Below are 20,517 nucleotides of genomic sequence, written 5' to 3' on the forward strand. Positions count from 1 at the left end.
ATCTCTGCTACACCTCCCACACAGAAAAGGAAATGTTAGGAACCAGGACTCCAAGCCAGATTGTTTTGAAAAAGACAAGGTGTTTTAGTTAGGTTGTGCTCTTGGCAGAGAGGCTATCAAAACTGCTACATCAGTGCTCACTCATGAACTTACCTTATCATGAGCATGATGAAGCTAAACCAGGGGAGTTTCAGACTATTTCAGTTAACTGCAAACAATTTCAACACAAGCTTGCATATTCTAAATGCAGAGGACCTGTGCTACAAAGCATTAAAATTCACTGAAAGCCTAACACTCTTGCACCAGGACTGAATGCTGTACCAGATTTCCTAAGGTACTTAAAAGAGTAATACAAAAGTAAAATTTTCTCAAACACAATGGAAGAAGATCAGCCTTGTAGGACTGCAATATTAGCTTACCTCCACAGCCCCATGAAGAACTATTTGTGAATTGCAGTTCTCTTAAAAACATTTCATAAAATATCGATTCCTGAAACACAGACATCACTCACACTCACCTAGTGCTATCTCTCTCAGGGCAAATTCTGCAGCTGACAGCATAGAGGGCCACCACCTCTGCTTGCCACATCCAGGGAAAGTCTGTCAAAGCTGGTTCTGTTCAGCCCAAGAGATGAACCTCCCAGGTATGACAGCAAGAGCTGCTACACACTCCATCACAATGGGCAGGCTTCTGTCAGAGCTAAAGGACACACAGTGCACACCACCACCACCACCAAGAGAAAGCAAAAATATTCCCTACCCTTCTCTCTAAAGCATATGCTGACAATTAGAGAAATGAAAATGACACCAGGCATTCCCTGTGAACAATTACAACACACCCAATCCATTTACAAGGTACCAAGGGAAAAATTCACCATAGCTGTCAATTTGGCCTGGGCCCAGGCTCAGCCCCCTGCGCCAAGGCAGCTGGCAATACACCTATTTCTTCCATTCCCCAGGAGCTGAGGGGTTCAACACAACTGGCAAAGAGGTGTTTGCATGCTCTGCTTGGAAGGGAAACAAACCCCCAAAGATCAACAAGGGTCCCTGTCACTGTAGGACACACAATGACTCACACAGACATGGCTCCCATGGTTTTAAAAAAAACTGGTTTTATTCTTACAGCTGCAGCATTTATAGATTCTCAGCAATGACCAGGGATTGGATAGTTAGGTTACCACCTTTCCAACCACACTGGTTATGCGAGATGTCCATCAAAAGATGTGTATCAGAAAGAATGCACACATATCTATGTTTACAGTCACTGACCTGGGAAAGTTTTTAGAAACTACGTCAACAAGATCGAAAAACTGAGTTTTCAGGGCAACAGGTCCCCAAAGAGGACAAGTTGAGGCAGCATCCAGGAAGAGGCCATGGGAAGCCTGGGGCAGCAGTTGACTACACAACACCATAGATGTACTAGTCTTCTGGTTTTGTCCAGGAAAAACAAATTTTGTATGTTCATGAACAAAACAGCCCAAACAAAAGTTGTGTCTGCTCCTCAACCTTAACTGAAATATTTTGCACAGCAGCTTTCTAACAGCACCTCTGTGTGAAGGGGATGGTAGTCACTCCTCACAGCAGCGCTAACCACTTCTGCCCCATGGCACCAGCAGTTCAAACAGCAAAGACTGGTGCTTCACCACAGCATCACAAAATCATCAAATCTATTAGGTTGGAAAAGATGTCAGAGATCATTGAGTCCAACCTGTGACCAAACACTCCTGTGTCAGCTAGACCATGGCACTGAGTGCCATGTCCAGTCTTAACACCTTTTCTTAAACACCTCCTAGGATAGATCCTCCCTGGGCAGTCCACTTCAATACTTAATCACCTTTTCTGTGAAGAAATTCCTCCTAATGTCTAAGCTAAACCTCCTCTAGTGCAGCTTGAGGCTATGTCCTCTCATCCTGTCACCAATTGCCTGGGAGAAGAGGCTGACCCCAGCCTGGCTACACCCACCTTTCAGGTAGTTGTAGAGAGGGATAAGGTCACCTCTCAGCCTCCTTTTCAGGCTAAACACCCCCAGCTCCCTCAGCTGCTCCTCCTAGGATTTACCCTGTAGACCTTTCACCAGCTCTACTGCCCTTCTCTGCACACACTCCAGCACCTCAATGTTCTTCCTGAACTGAGGGACCCAGAACTGGACACAGTACTCAGGGTGTGGCCTCGCCAGTGCCCAGAAGGACAATCACTTCTCTAGTTCTGCTGATCACATAATTTCTCATACAAGCCAGGATGCCATTGGCCTTCTTGGCCACCTGGGCACACTGCTGGCCACATCCACATGGGACAGGCCCTTAGCAGACTTGCTGAGCTCTCTTCCATGTCCCCAGTGAATTGATTGACACTTAAATTACAATTAATTGCAAAGATGGTGGAAGAGTTTGTGAGCTACCCACACTGTAGCAGTGTGACGTCCCTGGGCTGCAGCCATGTGCCCACACTTCTAACATGTCCTGTGGTCACCACAGCATTGGTCCTGCCCCACCACACAGCCTGATGCCACCAGACATGGGAATATCACCAGTCAGAAACGTTTCAAATCCTTCCCCTTTGCCTGCTGGGTTTTGGCAGCTGGTGTGCCCTGTCCTCTGCCAGCAAGTGTTTCATACAGCCAAACGTGGCCAGAACATCTCTTTGGAAATCAAGACATCTCAAGCCATTTGGGGACTTCTTGAAAAGTATTGTCATGTCAGGAGCAGAGCAGCAGTCGGGAAGACAACTTGTTGCGTCACTTAATTCCATTTAGACAGGGGAGTGGATGCTCCCAGGAGCCAGCTGCTGCAGGCCGTGAGAACAGCCCTGGCTGCTCCCTCAGAGCTGACGGGCGCTGCCCGGGTCTCAGTCGCAGGGATAGAGCACCCCGAGTGCCGGCCTACGGGGCGCGTTTTCCTCCTCTAATTCTATTTCTTTGTGTCAGAATCAGCTGGGGCTCGCTGCCATCATCATTTCCCACTGCCGCCCTCGGTCGGTGGGTCGGGGAGTGCCCGCAGGAGCGGCTCCTCCTGAGGGCGCAACGGCAGCCACCAGGTGGCGCCCGAGGCCCGCTCTGCGGCCCCGATGGCGCCGGCAGCCCCGGCCGCCTTGGAGCCATCGCCCCCTCACCGCCGCTGCCTCGGAGCGGCCCCGGCCGCCTTGGAGCCATCGCCCCCTCACCGCCGCTGCCTCGGAGCGGCCCCGGCCGCCTTGGAGCCATCGCCCCCTCACCGCCGCTGCCTCGGAGCGGCCCCGGCCGCCTTGGAGCCATCGCCCCCTCACCGCCAGAGCCGTGGCATGGACCGCAGTGGATCACGAGGAACAATAAGTTGCCTCGCTCGGAAGCTGCCGGGAAAGCATCCTGGACTGTGCAGCAGAGAACACTCATGCACACCCCTCCCCACGCTGCAGCCAAACCCCAAACACAGCATAGCGAAACTTCGCACTTCTTAAACGAAGGAGCCACGTGTGCACACTGAAGAGTCATTTAAATTTACTTCTGCGCATTAATTTATTTTATTAATTTATTAATGAGCATTAATAATGCCACCATAGTCCACTAAGAATCCAAGGGCAAAGCTCACTGGTTCCTTGTGGGCACCCACCTCAGCTCTCCCCTCCGTGCCGGCCTGAAGCACGGACATGGCTGTAATAGACATTTAGTGTTTCAATGCTCATAGGAACACAGGCAAAGTAAACCAAAAAAAAGTAAGTGCTAAGAGTGCCAAACCCTTAAACAGCGTCATTGCTTCAGCATTAGGATTTTTTCCCATGGATCCAGGGCAAAGAGCATCCCATGAAAAAAACCCACAGACCCTCAAAACATTTCTGATACATTCACTACTGTTAACCAGCAAGTGTACTGCAAGTGTTGCCGTGGTATTTGGCTCAGCAGAAAATTCTCATTTAAAAAGATACTGAAGTAAAGGTCAAGTATTTGGAGATGAAACACTCCATGCTTGCTATCTTTAAAGGTCTGTCAGCACTTTTCCCAACACCAGCAGATAAATGAGGGTAGAAATGAACCAAATCTCAGTAACACCTCACATTTTGTCTAATAGCATTTTCATAAGTTTTAATTGCATGTTCTCATAAATTACTTTTTAAAAAAAAAAAAAAAGTCCTCTTTTTACATGAGCATTTCTATCAAATTTTCAGCTGAAGTAAAAGATGTTGCACATTATGCTCAGAAAAATCCAGTTGTTTATTGCTTCCCATTTGATCCAGCAACATGTGGAAAAAAGGACCCAAAGCACAACTAAAAGGCAGGCCCAGAAACAATCATGAGAAAGGAAATACCACTAAATACAACGAATGCACACTACTCTAATGGATATAATCTATGTTTTTATTACTATTCCAGACTGGGAACAGAAACATTCCACTGCAAAGGGAAACTGACAAACACAATAAAACCACTTACAATAAACGTAGGCTTTCCATGCCACATAACAACCCAACCAGCTTTTTCTTTGGGTTTCCCTTCTTGACAGTTGTTTCCCAGGAAGGGTTCACTTGCCATTACGACACTACTGCTGCAGGTGTGAGCCAGTTTTGTCATTACTAACTCACCTTGCATAGAATTGCTTCCATCCTTGCTCACTGGTTTAACAAGGAAACAAGGACCTTTGGTAGAAGTAGGGCTGAATCATCCGTGTCTGAGTTGTTTCTTGTTTGCCCGGTTCTACTTCCCCTAGGAGGGCAGTCACCATGAATTAAATGTGCATTTGTATTTGTGCCCAGCCGACGGCCTGTTGCAGCAATAAGCCCAACACCAGAACAGGACATTAGAGGGCAGCAAGCACTCTTACTGCTGCCTCGCTTTATCCAGCGCCAAGGGAAAGGTAAAAACCCCCGTCCCAACGCTTGGGGGCGAAAGGTTTCCCTGCCCATTCAAAAATAGCTCCAACTTTCCTGCTTTCGAGTTACTGCAGTGTGTAAGAGGCAGATTTAGGAATATACCACGCCCAGCTGAACCACGTGAAGAGTGCAAGGTTAGGTGAACCAACTTGGAGAATTTCTACAGCACATAAAGAGCATAAACATTCAGGACACTGAGACCATAACTGGTGAAATCCAGGGCATCATAATCTCATGTGAAATGATTTTTATTTATGAAAGCGTGATTAAAGCTCCTTGCAATATAAACAGACACCCCCTACTCCAGCTGTACCAGGCAGGAATGCAATGCTACAGTTTCACACAAACAAGATGCAGAACGATGCTCTGGTCATTTGTTATCTCAAGTGGTGGGGGGTTTTTATTCAGGACACCTGAGGAAAGGCTGTCTTGGCACTGGAAGTTACTGTTAAGGCTTTTCACATATTTTAATAAAATGGAGCAATATAAACTACCAACGTTTCTTACCACAAAACTCCACTTATACCACAAGCTTCTGTAGCAGTTGAAAAGTTTGAAAGCTATTTTTAATAAGCCTTACTTGAGAGATATTAAGAAAAAGACACTGAACTTCCTTTTCATGTTAGAAGTAGTGATTTATGACAGAATATTTTAGAAAAATGCACATTTTCACAGTTCTCTTAACTACTGCAGAGCCCTTTTACTTCTCCAGTTGCCTATCAGCACTATAACAAATACAACTACTTGAGGTTTAAAGGCTGAGGACTAGTAAAATCATGCACATTTACAAAGAGTAAAATGAATAGGTTCAAGTTTTCCATTACTCATTTTTAAGAGTTGAAGAAAAACTCGGCAATAGGAGCTTTTATTTCACTTACCCATCTTGTGACCTCAGAAAAAAATTATCTAGAGCAGGTAGTGAAGAAAAAGGTTATAGTGTTTGCTTCTAAAATAAATAAAAAAACCAGAACCCACAAACCACCACCAAAAAAAAAAAAAAAAAAGTCAATTACAGCCCTATCAAAAGCTGAGAAACATCAGTGTCACTGGTTTAAGGATAGAAACAAGGCATCATTCATAACCAAAAGACACAATCCATTATTTGCCTGGGTGCTGCAGCTGGACAATCCATACAGGCACACAACATTTCAGGAAGGGTTTTTTGGTAGGTTGTTTTGGTTTGGTTTTGAGATTTTTTGGTGGTTTGTCATGGTTTGGTTTTTTTAGCTTTTAGTTTTTTCTTTCTTATGCTTTTTGTATCAGAAGCCCAGTCTTTGTGAGGCACTGAAGATATTCTGAAAAGTATACTGAAGTTATACTGAAATGAAAACACATACAAAAATTCAGTGTCTGCATGGTCTCTAGCTTTTAAAGTGGTCTAGCACATAAAACCAACTCAAATTAAAAATACACACTATGGACCTTAACATGCAATGACAGCAACTAACTGCACCTTACATGCTTCTTCCACCCTAAATGGCAGAAATACAACTCGGACAAGGGCATTTAGTGACGACAGCAGTAAAGGTACTCCACAGCACAAATGTTTTACTATTATGTAAGAAAACTAGTCAAACACACTATCAAGCCTGCTAAGAGCCTCAGCTGGAGGCCTGAACTCTACTCTGTCTTCTGCAAAGAAGGTGGCTCAGCTACTCCACAGCTATAGCCTTAAACACAGGCAGTTCATAACACAGTGCTTCATGTGAGGATTTCAGTCGGAGGGCAACAATGCAGGATGGAACAAGACCTCAAGCAAATCACTGATACTTTTGTGGGCATTAATTTTAATCCAGTATCAACCGATAATATTTCCAAACCAGAGAGCTTCCTGACCATAAGCCAGTCACCTGCACTATGAAGAGAGCTGCTGTGAACCACTTGACTGCAAAACTAAGTATCAAAACACCCTTCACAGCTAAGAGCGTACCTTAAGAAGTAGGCTCCAGGCGCTCCTCCGAGCTCAGTAAATTCCAACTCTTAAATGTAAGCAGTGCAACTACATGTCCAACTACATTTAATATATTCCACATTAAAAGCATTCACAACTAGTTCAGCCTTCAGGGATGTTAGGTTCACAGACAAAGTACCCCTCATACTTCTATTCTCGCTTATTACTATTCTGGAAAAACACGTGAGTTTTTCCATTATTCTGCAAGTTTCTGAACTTAAAATGGGTATCTGCCAAGAACTATTAGTTAAAGGGAAAGCAAGATCAGATGCATTTTCCTCCATCTCCATTTAAAATTGTCTTTATTTCAGTCATTTTAAGCAGAAACCTCTCACAGCAGTTGGGATAAGCAGGCTGTTATACCATTACACTGTTACATTCAATTGCAGAGATACATCTCACTTCATACAAATATAAGCAAAAGGTGTGTTTGTGGTGAGGTTTTTCAAGGAACATTTCTTATATGTCTCAGTGTGCCAAGTACATCGATCTGCACTTTTTGCATCAGGAGGCCAACTAGGAACACAGTAGATCTCGCCCGTGGATCACAGGGGGAATTAAGCCATTGTGTTGTGACAAACCTTACCTGACAGAAAAGCACATTCAATTTGCTTGAGGAATCCAACTGTTCACCTATATTCAGTATTGTCACGCGTGGGGGTCCTTAATTGCACAAAGGTACAGAGCACTACTTCTTGGATTACTTAAAGTTTAAACTTAACTGAGCACTACCCTCATATCTTTACTCTTAAAATATCTGAGGCACAAGTATGTGTGTGTACTTGTTTTATTCATAATTTGTCCTGGGATACCAAATGTACTTCTAGTTCAGGTCATTCAACAAAATTGTTGACCTCATTTCAAAACATCCACTGATCCATTTTTCATTCAATGGCAATATCGAATGTTAAAAGGAACATAAAAACAAACATGCACACAATTGTACAGTTTTCATAAATGTCTATTTCATTATTTGTGGGTAGCGCATTAAACAGTTAAATACATTTAAATAATGTTTAAGTGACTGCACTAATGCAGAATTTTAACTAGATGGGTAACCAATTTAACTAGAAACCAGCTAACAAGTAACTGTCTAAATACTTCAAATACAGCTCTTGTTCTAGGTCATCTTTCCTGGAAAATAAGCCTGCTGGTCACATTGGAAATACATTTTAAGGCCAAATTCTTCTGATATCCCTTGTCTGCAGCAGTTTCTTCACCTTTTTAAGCTTCCAATTCCAGGCCAAGACCAAGTTTATGGCCACCAGCATTGATGCTCTTTCCATCTATCAGGGCGGACAGTGTAAGCTTCACACCTGTAAGATTTTTAAGCAGCATGTTTACATCACACACAGTAGCTTTCAACTTACAACTTAACCTCAGTCATTACAAGTCCCAGTTGTAGCTCTCTTTTTATACAATTGCTTTCCTCTGAAGATTTTTAGAGAAGAATACATTTACCCATGAAATCTACTGAAAGTTAGTCACATGAAGAAAGCTTTATGATTTTTGTTAACAGTTATAAAGTCAATATACAAAGTCTCTAATTGCTAAATACACAAGAGTTCTCCTTTCCTGCATTAACACATGCAAAGGAGGAGGAAAACTCTGCATAGACAGACACTCCTACCTATAAAAGTTTGGAATGAAACTAGATTTTTCAAATAAGGAACTAAACAATGATAACACAGTCTTAACAGGTGCTTTCATAACTTAAGTAGAACAAGTTAAGTTGTGGAGGGTTTTCTTACTAAATATGAAGAGCAGCAATTATGGGGTTTTGACAATTAATCATAATTTGAAGACTTGCTATCATTCAACAGTATGACTGGACAAAGCAGTGCCAAAAAAGTTGCTTTGCCTAGCCTAAAGCTAAGTTGTCAAATGTAATACAGTCCACTCCTACACAGATCAGTGAAGAATATAGTGTATTAATACCATTAGATACAATAATAGCATTTGTCTTGTTTAGATAAAGGTGTGATGTATGACTGAAGCTACTGTAAAATATCTACTCAGCCTTCAAAGAAAAAATATTCTGAAGGCAAAAAAATGCATATAAATGCAGAGATCACAATTATTTTCTTTAGGATTCACAGAAGATATATGTGACATAATTCACATGATAGCTCTTACCTGGCCTCAGGGTCTGGGTATAACCCACTCCAACTAGACTAGAATTGTTCACTTTTGCCTAAAAAAAAAAAAAAAGCAAAAGGCAACTGAAATGTTGTAACTGATTAGTTATTTGCTACCATTCAGAATCTAGAATAACTGATAACACTGCTGTTTATCACAGTTTACTCAAATTTTATATGTTCTTTCAGTATGCCTGTGTTTGTTGAATTAGCTCCTTCCAGCTATGCTCTTACAGCTGAAGCAGTAACATATTTTGAAACAATAACATATTTAAGAGCAGAGAGACTGTAAGGGCAGGGAGAACTGTTACTGGAACGCAGTTTCGCAGATGAACTTCACTGCTTCCCCTTTTACAGAAGGCCAGACACATTTACACCAGTCTCCCAAAAAATGCCACATCAGAAGACTCTTCCATGTTAATATTATTATGCAAGAATTAGTATCTTCCAAGTCCAATCAGTATGCAACAAACATTTTGTAATATCATCATAAACACTATTTACAAAATTATTTCTCTCACTTTGCATCACTTCCTCAACAGAATTATTCCAACTTTGTAACACACAGGAAACGTTGCTGCTTAGCAACTTTTAACCAGTACTGACAGAGTTCTTAGCATGAGAATGTGGCAAAGCTCCCCAAAAACTAGTTTAAAAAAAAAATTCTGTAAACTTACAGAATCAGACACAAACTTTTTTTTTAAATTGTGTTTTTCTTTTAATAAATACAGTAGGACCTCTAACATAAGCACATTTGACAGATTGTACAAGACTTTGCTATAAGCAACATTACAGAATTTAAATATTGCTGGTTGAACTGTAATTGCCTGGACTGTAAGAATAAATTCCTACAAGGCCTCCCAGCCTATTTTGTACTAAAAACACACAGAGTCACAGCAACTGCAAATACAGCATACTTTGCACAACCCTTCAGGTTACAGCCATACTTACTGAAACAGAAGCAGTGGAATCCAACTTGTACTTAGCTGCGATGCCAAAGCGAGTGCTGTTGCTACCTGCTGTCCAGGCCAGGTTTACAGCAGTTTCAAGACAGTCACTGACTTTTTGGTAAATTGACCCACCAAATTCAGACCCATCATTGCTGCACAAATTAAGACAAAAGTTAGTTTCCTATTTGCATAATCCACTCCTCTTTCCCCCCCCCCTTTTTTTCTTTACTACTTCAAATTTTTATTCAAATAAGAATTTCAAAAGTTTGAGTTGTTTCACATTTTTTGACAAGAAAAGGGGAACAAAGGTGAACAAAGGCTTCAAGGCAAAATTAAATGGCGGTAATTCATGGAAATAAAAAGGTATTTCAGAGTGGTACAATTAATTCTCATGTTAACTGTCAAACAAAGCTCTGGAACAAAATTCCAGATCACATCCCTACAAAACTGACCAATATGTGTTAATGGTTACAAAATGGGCCTTCTGAATTATATGATTATTGAATACGTGAAGCTCCTAGAGAAATGGATGACCTTTCAAAAATCTGTCACAATGTCTTGCATAGTAAATTGAAGTGGAATTTTTACAGCCCAGACTTATAAAGTAGTTTACAATTTTCTCATATATTCCTCAATTTCCATGAATTCAGACAGCTATAATCCCCACGCTTTCCCCCCAAAAGCAAAAATTTTTAACTATCTAAACACACTAGAATTCCACCAATTTTATTAATTTGGATAGAAAACAAATTAAAATTGGACTGAAAACAAATTACTGTTTTTCAGTAGGTTTTGATCAGATTGCTCTGAAGTTAGATCTTACTAACTTCAGTTAGTAAGTTAAGTAAGTTCCTTCTTAAAGGCAGGAAGTCTGAAGAAAGATGTTTTACATTTATTTACATTGTTTCATGCATTCTTAATCCCTGACAGGCAAGAAGATAAGCCTTCACAAAAAGCCAGAAGTACAGCTCTAGTCTTGCTCTAGAAACTAATACAGCATTAGTGCAACACTAATTACTACCTCTTACAAATCTACTGGCCTTAAATTGTAATCTGAAACAAATTCAATATAATTGGCTAGCCAGAAAAAGCATTATGATCAGTTCTGCATAACTGAAGTATTGCACTTCCAAACTGCATATACTTCAGTATTTGGCAAGCTGTATCACATATGCTGCAAGTGCTAACCAGTCAAAGCTGCTTAATGTTTTGAAAAGAAGAGATACAAAGTATCGTTTACATTTATTTCGTTTCCTACTGAAAAATGCACTCCATTAATGACCTTGTAAGCACCTTTTGATATTTCAAGCATTTATATTTTAACTAGAAGAAAAGGTAAAAAAAAGCCTGCTTCTGTTCAGCTGGAGAAGTTTTCAGTACTTACACGTTAGTGTGCAGTTGGAAGTCTGCAGTCTTGTAACCCACAGAGAAATTATTTCTTGTCAATTTTGATTTGGCACTATCAAAAGTCATCTGATAACCAGCAAGCCAGCCTTCATAACCAAAGACAGCTGAACCATGGATTGCAGGCCCAGCAAAATCGAAGTCAACATCGCAACCCAGGTTTACGCAGTCACGTCTATAAGCTGACTTAATTTTACCACTTTTCTTCCTGAAACAGAGATAAGAGTTATCTTGAGACAAGTATACATGATATTCCTCAACAACCTGCCAAATTCAAGCCCTTTGACTCTACATAATTCATCTAAACACCTTGCACAGGCAATCCCCTGGCCCAGGCAAAAGCCAGCCCATCCAGAGCACCCAGGGCTATAGCAAACAGGTATTTTCTGATGAATGTAGCAGCAGTTTAACATTTCCTGCAATCTTCCAGGTATTTCTACCCCAGAAAATAAGCACAGTTGTGAAATGTGCAATATTAGCCCCACAGTGATGTCATGGTAAAGAGCAGAAGCCTTCAGCACTGGGATTTGCTAAGCTGGATCAACAGTAGACCATAGAAACAGCTCTGTCAATACCACAGACCAGATCAATGGACCATGGGTGCTGTTTCACCCTAAGCAAGGTAAAAAAGTTAACAATTCTTACCCTGTATTTGGTGAGAAAGTTGTATCAAATGTCAACTTCAGGCCTTTGGCAATCTAATTGAATGGGGGAGAAGATAAGATAAAGCTATAAATTCAGTTCTTACCCAGAGGTAAAATAAATAAATATTCTCCTAATCTATTACCTGATCTTCAATTGCAATTTCTGTTCCCAGAGTGTTATCCGTGTTCCATTTTTCTGTGAAAGTCAGACCATACTCAGCCCACTTGTATTTGGTCTCCAAGCTCCCATTCACTTTTCCAGTGTCTGTGTTCGATGAACCAGATGTTGTGAATTCCTAAAAAGCACAGAAGATACATGTGATCCTGAAAGCATTACACAATGTTTCCTTCAGCAAGCACTAAGATCTTGTTATTATATGGAAAAAAATTAAAATCAGTAGACAACTTGCAGGGAAGAAGGGAGAATAGCACTGCCAAGAAGAATTAATGACTCATGCCCACATGGAGGCCTCCCCACAATCCCCATCTCAACTGCAGTGTTCCTACCACTATTATAAAACATACAGGGTGGCAAATTAACTCCAAAGACACTAGCCACCATAAGGATTCTCCTCTAAAGCAGCAACAAATTCTTGAAATGTAAGGTTCAGTTTGATACTCCCAATGAGCAACTTAAAAATCAAACCATGAGCCAAAAACACTATTAGGAACATATTACAGCTCCAGTAAAATTCTTTATGAATCACGTATGTATTTTCATTACTCTTGTCAACCATCCCCAAAGACAGTCTGCAACTGTAAAATGTCATAGAACGGAATAATTTTTCGAACTGGGGGTGGGTGGTTTGTTTTTTTGTTTGGGTTGGGGTTTTAACTGGATTTCAGAGTTCTTAGTCTGCTCAATGCACTAGCCTTTCACACCAGCCATAGGCACACCTTTTACTGGCACTTTGGTTCAATGAAGTGGGAGCTAAGCAAACAGGCTGGGTTTATAGTATGGTATGATCTGACCTGGAATTCTTCAAAGTAACTCAGAACCTAACAGTATCACTCACAATTTTTTATTAAAGGAAGTAATCACTGATGTCTCTCACTATTTGGATTCTCACAAAGAAGAATTAATAGCCTCTGTGTATAACTATCCAAAAACTGAAAGTAATTAGAAGTGGAAGCCAGGTTTGCAAATACCTATTAAAGAGCTCTTTCCAGTGAAGTATAATTCCGCTTATGATTTAAGAAGTCCATTATTTCAACTTTTTAAAACATATAAACATTCTGATCTCTGTCTTCCTCCATACACAACATTATTTTCAAACAGAGACTTCTCACACTCACCTTCTCCAGAAGAAAACACAGATTTGAAATCACAAATCCTTAAGCACTCTTACAGAAAAAGCCCCAAGAGCACAAAACAAACATGAGACTGTTCTTTAATGGAGGTTGATTAAGTTTGACCACATCCAAGACATTTACTTGTATTATGTTAGTGACCCACTATACCATACACAGTTGTGTAATTCTAGTAGGCCTATTTCTTGGCAAGGGGTGGGAATTACACAAAGACCTTCAGCTTTAACTTCTTGCTTTGTGCTACTCCTACTGCACAGGGTCTATGTGACTGTAACCATTAGGGTAATAGCTTTAGGATAGATAAGCAAATTATTATATCATCTCTTATCTCTGCTTCGAAACATCTGTAGTACATACATGCCTGCAGTTTCTCCTCCTGGGAAGGATGGCTTATAACTGATACAGGATTCATATTAAGGCTTGGATTTTTCAGCAAGTTTTACCAGCATAACTGGTAGTCCTCCAATGAAACAAGCTACAGTAAGAATAACTTCTCTAATAGGGCTCTTGCAAACTGTGTTTCAGTTGGAATACAGACTTCTAGAAAAAACAGAGCATATAACTCATGAACCTTGTTTCTAACAGCAAGTTATGCTGCTCAGGCTCCAGTTATGGGGAGAAAAGGAAAATAAATCTACCTTTACATCTTGCAAAGTCTGCTCTAGAAACAGATAAAAGTTACAGGAGGTACTGCTTGCATGACCAAGACATCTTGCATGGAACACTATGCAATGCCTTAGTACCTAGAGGAGTCAAAGGTTCAACATGCTTATTCAATGCGAACTACTTCATACAAGAATCAAGATGCCAGAAATTTCCACTGAACAGTACCACAAGGTACTTCAGAAACAAAATCTGTATACTGTAATTGGTATATTAAAATACTTTATTTGTTCACCTTCACGTGTAAAACCAGGGACATGTAATAGGCCCTTTTATTATACAAAGATTACTGAACAAGGCAATATTCCTGATACATTCAGATCTTTAGGGAGCTTCTGAAGTTATCTAACACCAGATATTTATCATTCATATAAGCTATGAAATACTTAACAGCACCTGATATGTGCCCGTTTTAATTAACTATCAAAACACAGCTAGAAAAAAATATAATTAATAAAAGTTACTTAAACTCACCACACCGCTTGCAGATTTTGTTTTCACATCCAGTTTCACTAATCCAAAACCTTAAAAAACACAAGTCAAAGTTACATGATTAGGCCTTAACCAAGGCCCTGCACATTTTTCAATAAGCTAGTCTTTCAGGCAGTCTCAGCAGTGTACTATATATATATACATAAACAGCTATAGACTGACTTCAGCAATGTACAACTTTTAGATGCTACAGGAGGTAAAGGAGGCCTCTCCAAAACAAGGCAGGAAGTGCCTCTCAGTTCTACATGAGTATGTTTAACTACCAAATGAAATTCATTATTTTCTGTTCCTGAAATTGAACAGTTTTTATAGTCAATGTCTTTTAAAGGGCTATCCCAATGCATAAAATGCCTCTTTAAGCACCAAGACAAAATATCTCAAAGTAAAAAACTGTAAAAGCAAAGTAACTGGGAAATACACAACCACTGGAGCTGTAATATAAGTGGGTTTTGTGGGAGTGTCAATTCACATTGTTATCCAGAAGGTGAGCAACAGTCTCAGAGGAAAAAAAATCTGTTTCTTAAGACCAGAAAGAAACAGTGCTGTAACAAAGAATGATTTAACTATGCAGCTGTCTGGTATCAAAGCATCTTAAGATGCTGGAAGAATTCTTTATCCCAATAGCCATTCCTCTTTCTAGTCCAAAAAAAGGCTAAAACATTACAATGGCATGTAACCCTTTCTGTATCAACAAATGTTGTGGCACAGACAGACCAGTAAATTAAGTGAGCTCCTAAGTTAAACTACACTTGCTGCTTACATTCTTGCATATTTGTACACCTCTGACTCTTATGTGGCTTGAGCAGTAAGATTTACCATTCACATCGAAACAGCCCACAAAAAGCCTTCAATGATCTGTTAGCTGGTGGTAAAGACATAAACACAGCACACCTTCCTTCTCCCCAAAACCACTGGCATTTGATCATTCAATTTTCCATACAGACTTAAAAAGGCAATTTATTGTTGCACCTCAAATACTGCTTACAGAAGGTACTATTCTTACCATATCCTTTATTGAAGATATCTCTGGCAGGCTTGCCAAGGTCTACGTATGATGGAGGAATCGCCATTGGAGCTGAAAGGTAAATGGCTAATTAATAAACAACCTTTTGCCACTGCACACATGAAAAAATGCTACCACAATTATTTCACAATAGTATTTAAGGAAGATTCATCTACATAATAGCAATTAATAGATATAATGATATATTTAAAATTAATTGATATGATACTACAGTATTCTGTGAAACACACAGATTTTCAGTGAAGGTCACTGGGAACATGAGATATTTTCTCAGCTTATGCAGAGAAGAGGCATTGCAGAGAAAAGGCATTACAAGACCACCCAGCTCTTAATTTTTCAGGTAGATTTCTCCATATGTCTTCCATTACCAGAAATTAACTAATAACTCACATTTCCAGAGTTGGCATAGTTACTGCCAAAAACCCGGACACCAGAAATCTAACAACCTGTAATGGAGACACTTATTCCCTGAAGTTCTACAAAGTCAAAGTTGACACATGCTTATGAAAACTATCTGGAAGTATACACATGGTTTTAGGTTTGAAAATGTAAAAAGGGAGCATATCTGCTCTCTAACATCGTTTTTGCCCCATATTTTACATGGCAGACATACAATTTAAAGATGATCTAATGCCATTTAACCAGCAATCAATCTGGTAACATACAAGAGTTTAAGTTTGGGAAGTTGTGCTGTTAGTTTAAAACATCCAAGCAGGAGGAGTGTGGGGTCTGTGAGAAGAGATCTCTTAACAAGTGCCTTTCTCAGATAGGGAGCTGCTGGCAACCTCGCTGTTAAAGAAGCTGTCAGTGCCGATGAGCTGTGGCCCAGCTCTCTGGCCCCATGGACAAACACCAGGCTAAGGGCTCACCCAGGCCCATATCACTCTCCTCCCTGGGAAGATACACTCTTATCTGTATCTCCTTGAAAGACTGTTTTCCCATGATTTCAATAGCAAGAGGCTGCTGTTACAGAGGCCCTGTATTTCAAAGTTGTGAAATATCGAAAACAGAGCATATTAATAATTTCCCCCATGCTGTGAAAGGGGAGGGGGGAGGGGAGGGGGGAAAATATAGCAAGACAAGGCCATGAAAAGGCTAAACACATACAAACAAAAATCTTCTCAAACTGATTTGTCACATTTGTTTAGCTGAGAGATTCAGATTAATATAATTGACTTTTTATCTTCCTTTTGTGTGGTGGATTGATTTGCTTTTTTTCTTTTTATGTAAATGAAGAAATGATCTCTGGAACTTGAAAAATAACAAGGGCAGTGTTCTCACATGTTAACTTCCAAACCCTAATTATACCTCCCATACACAGCTAAATTGTATGAACTGCTACTATTTAAAAGAAAAACCAAACTCCCCTAGCAATCAATGGGAAGGCAGAAGACTGTTTCTTATTTTTCTACAATTCATAACGCAGTTTTCCAGTGTACCCTACTTCAACAACCTAATGCCCTAAGGGGATAATTTCAACCTCCTCTGAGAAACATTTGCATTCCATTTCACATACATACACACAAATTCAGAGAAACTTCTTTAGCTAAGATGTGTAAACTCTACTACCAGGTCACTATATCAAGACATCTATCACTTGCTCAAGAACAAATTTGGTTTTCCATGGAGTAAACTAAACATTATTTTTTTTTTAAAAGCAACATGAAAATGGCTTAAAGCATCTGAATTTTAAAGCTTAGCCCAAGTTCAAGTGTACAGAACAGACCCTAATCCCAGTGACAAGCCATTGAATTATTCCTGTTATTTATTCCATAAAAAGCAGCAGCTGATAGACCAAATTACAAGGGAGTGTGACAACTCTTGCCTGTAGAGTTCTGCTGCACAGCAACTGTACAATTCTTCAGTTTAACATATTCTAGAGGTTTTGCTGCACATTTCCTCAAATGAATAGAACTTGCCACTAACTAGCATCGCCAGGAAAATTATTATTTCTAGTTTTGAAGTTTTTTATTAGCCTTTGCCACAGACATACTTTTACACTGTAAATAAATGTGCTTTTCCCTTTTGTTTTCAATGTTTCCAATCTGACCAGACAACCAGTACAGACAAGAGATTTATGCTAAGCAGAAATGTCCTGAGAAGTTAACAAACTTGTATCTGTGTCAAAATTCAGAGGATTATTACAGTAAAAATGATGTGGCCATTTTATCTGGCCTAGTTAAGCATCCCTACCACTTCAGGGAAACCAGCCAGTATTTGTCAGACATTCCAGCCTACAAATGCAAGTTTTGTAATAAAATGTTGAAGTAGAGTACAACTGTCACACTGCTGTTCTAATACTATACTGTAATAGTGACAGGGATGGATGAGGACAAAACAGGAAACCAAGAGTTAATTTCAGATGTACTTAATGCCTGATAAACCAGTGCACCATCAGAATGCTCATTAAATGAAAACAGGGCCATAAAAAAATCAGTCCTGTGTCCTCAAATGTTAGCTAGGCTTGCAAATTCTTATAATCACAAGTAATTTTTTCAACCCTATTCTGAAGCATCTTTCACTTAAAAATGACTAATCAGAAGTGACTAAACAATAAGCACAATTTAGCAACTAGAGGTTCGTTATAAAAACTGCAAAATAATCGACTTCAAATACAGAATATACTTGAACCCAGTGAGAGCTCCACCCTAATCTTTGTTTCATGCCACCGTGGTGGAAAGAGTTTAATTGATCTGTTACTCGAGAGTCAAAATCATGCTTTCTTCTGTGATAAAAAGAAAAAAATAATCACTCCAAGAACAGAAAAATGTATTAACATTATCTGAATTACTATGTCACAGTTCTCCTTGGAGGTAATATTTCAAAACTCTCATGCCCTACAATTAAGGAATGCCACAAACCTCTATTAGGATTTCTAACAACTTTAAGATCTCAAGATATTCAAGATCAAACTACAAACTATATCAGCCTATAGTACACAAAAAAGAACTGTACTCATACAATTTTAAAAATCAACAACTCCACCAAAATTATTCCAGTATCCCAAAAATAGCAACAAAAAAAAATTGAGATTATTTAAAAATTAGTTTGTTAAAACGCATCGAACACACGGTGACCTTCAGGCTTACACTGACACTACCCAGAGCTTAAAAAAGAGAAAAGCCACCTCCTTACCCTTGCATTAACTCTCTCCCTACTCACAGACCGGACGTGAACACGCAAGCCTAATATTGGCCAGGCCAATAAAGAAACTTTAAGGACAAGGTCTGGAAATGGACTTCGGGCTCAGGAAGCGATAGCGGGGGTAGTAAAGCAGCGCCTCCCAGAGTGGAAGGGCAGCGAAGGGAGAGAGGGGATGCGGCCGCAGCCCGGGAAGGGCAGGGCAGGGCCGGGCCGGGCCGAGCGGTGGCCCCAGGCCCAGCGCCAGGCGCGCCGCCCGCCCCGCCGCAAGGTGAACCGACCCGCTCGGCGCGGCCATCTTGGGCATCCCGGCCTGACCCTCCCGTCCTCGGCGCCTCGCGCACCCGAGCCCGGCCGCGGGGCCGCGAGGGCAGCGCGCGCGGAGAGCCCCCCGCCCGCCCCGCCGAACCCGGGAGCGCTGGGACTCGCCCGCGGCCCCGCCACCCCCGGCCCACGCGGCCCCAGACCCGTTTGCCGCCGGGCGAGCCCCGCCCGCCCCCCCTTGCCCCGCGGGGCCGGTCGCGGCCGAGACCGGCACCTGCGTGTCGCGGGCGGGCGTCGGAGCGAGGCCGGGGCCGGTGGCTGCCGGGTGGGGCCGTGCGGAGGCCGCGCTGCTGCAGCCGCGGGCACTGGAGGGCGAAGTGAAGGAGACACCGATCCGCCCGCCCGCCGCCGCCGCCGCGCAGGACCCCGGCGCGCCGGGGCCGCCCCGCCCGCCGCCTGCCCCGCCCGCCGCGCCACACCACCACGCGCCCCGCGGGAGGCGCCGGCGCCCGCGGCCCAGAGCTCGGCAGCGGCGGGCGGCGCCGCGGCCCCGAGCCAGGAACCGGACGGCTACGCCGCGCCCCGGCAGGCGCTCGGGAGGGCAGCCCCGGCGGCGGCGGGGGCCTGCGGGGGGGCGGGGCCTGCGGGGGGGGCGAGGCCGGGCGGGCGGACGGACGGGCTGGGGCCGCCCGGGGGGCGGGAGGGGCCCCACAGCGGCCGTAGCGGCCACACCCGGGAACCTTCCGCCCTGAGGCCCGCAGGGCAAAGTTCCTCTCTCCTTGGGGACGGGCGGCCCTGGACAGTACCTAATACAGGATCCAGGGGCCCCTGCCCTTCCGGGAAAATGCCGGTCACCCTCCCAGGGCCCACCCGCCTCCCGTCCTGGCACACGGACTGGAGAAGCCCTGCAGCCGGGGCCAGCCGCGGAGAGCCGTGGGCCTCTATGCAGACGGCGCTTGCCGGGCGCAGGCCTCGCTCCTGAAGGAGCCCCAGGAGCCGTTTCCCCTCCACAGGGAACAGCGCTCGCGTTGCGCTGGGCCATGACGCAGTGCCCACAGGGCTGCTCGCCTCTGCTGCCCCGCTGCCACTGAACACCTCGCACCTCGCACGATGTGCTGCTGCTGCTGCCCGAAGGGCACACACGCACAGGGACACACCCCGCAGGATGGCTGGCCCATTACTGGTCTGGCAATTATGCTCCATCTAACATGGTTTGGTGCCTCCGGGAGACAAGGTGCCGCAGACTTTCCAATTGCCTACGCTCCGTTTTTACCTCTTCCAGTCACCACCCACAGACACCCCTCATAAAAGCACAGCGTGTCTCAGGCAATAACCCTCAGAAACCTTTCCTAGATAGTGCTGTCTGACCATAAATCATAGCGGGAGAACACAGGCACACAACCGTTGTGCAGCAGCCACTGCACAGCTCTGCAGGAGGAATCCCCAGTGCAGACAGACCATTACAAGGCCAAGGAACCGCAGAATAACCATTTCTAAAATTCACAAGCTTCTCTCCTTGCTTGGATTATGACATGATCTCAAATTCTTCAAGAAAGTAAAATTCATTTACAAATAAAAAATATATTTGTGTGATATGAAAAATACTTAATAGGACAATTCATTTTCCAGAACACATGGTACAAGAATAATTGTCCAGGATATTAAGAAGAAAGCAGATTAGCAGCAATATAATGCCA

At 42.5% G+C, this 20,517-nt stretch overlaps 2 protein-coding genes across 2 annotated transcripts; both read right to left on the reverse strand.

Moving 5' to 3' along the window:
- Positions 1 to 7,062: 7,062 nt before the first annotated feature.
- Positions 7,063 to 19,248, reverse strand: VDAC2 (voltage dependent anion channel 2). The gene is made up of 9 exons (XM_015633482.3): positions 19,095 to 19,248; positions 15,395 to 15,466; positions 14,374 to 14,423; positions 12,069 to 12,221; positions 11,927 to 11,979; positions 11,262 to 11,489; positions 9,879 to 10,029; positions 8,926 to 8,983; positions 7,063 to 8,105 (listed from the first exon to the last, which is right to left on the reverse strand). The coding sequence occupies exons 2-9, from the start codon at positions 15,459 to 15,461 to the stop codon at positions 8,014 to 8,016; spliced, it is 852 nt and encodes a 283-aa protein (XP_015488968.1). The 5' UTR covers positions 15,462 to 15,466; positions 19,095 to 19,248; the 3' UTR covers positions 7,063 to 8,013.
- On the reverse strand, positions 18,630 to 19,862 carry LOC117244650 (collagen alpha-1(I) chain-like). Its single transcript, XM_033515703.1, has one exon. The coding sequence runs from the start codon at positions 19,860 to 19,862 to the stop codon at positions 18,630 to 18,632; it is 1,233 nt and encodes a 410-aa protein (XP_033371594.1).
- Positions 19,863 to 20,517: the final 655 nt, after the last annotated feature.

Source organism: Parus major, chromosome 6, assembly GCF_001522545.3.
Source record: "Parus major isolate Abel chromosome 6, Parus_major1.1, whole genome shotgun sequence".
Lineage (NCBI taxonomy): Eukaryota > Metazoa > Chordata > Aves > Passeriformes > Paridae > Parus > Parus major.

Coding starts and splice junctions, on each gene's coding strand:
- VDAC2 (XM_015633482.3), bottom strand. CDS start 15,461: ATGGCGATTCCTCCATCATACGTAGACCTTGGCAAGCCTGCCAGAGAT. Junction 14,424..15,394: donor TATCTTCAATAAAGGATATG/GTAAGAATAGTA, acceptor GTGTTTTTTAAG/GTTTTGGATTAGTGAAACTG. Junction 8,106..8,925: donor TACCCAGACCCTGAGGCCAG/GTAAGAGCTATC, acceptor AAAATCTTACAG/GTGTGAAGCTTACACTGTCC.
- LOC117244650 (XM_033515703.1), bottom strand. CDS start 19,862: ATGGCCCAGCGCAACGCGAGCGCTGTTCCCTGTGGAGGGGAAACGGCT.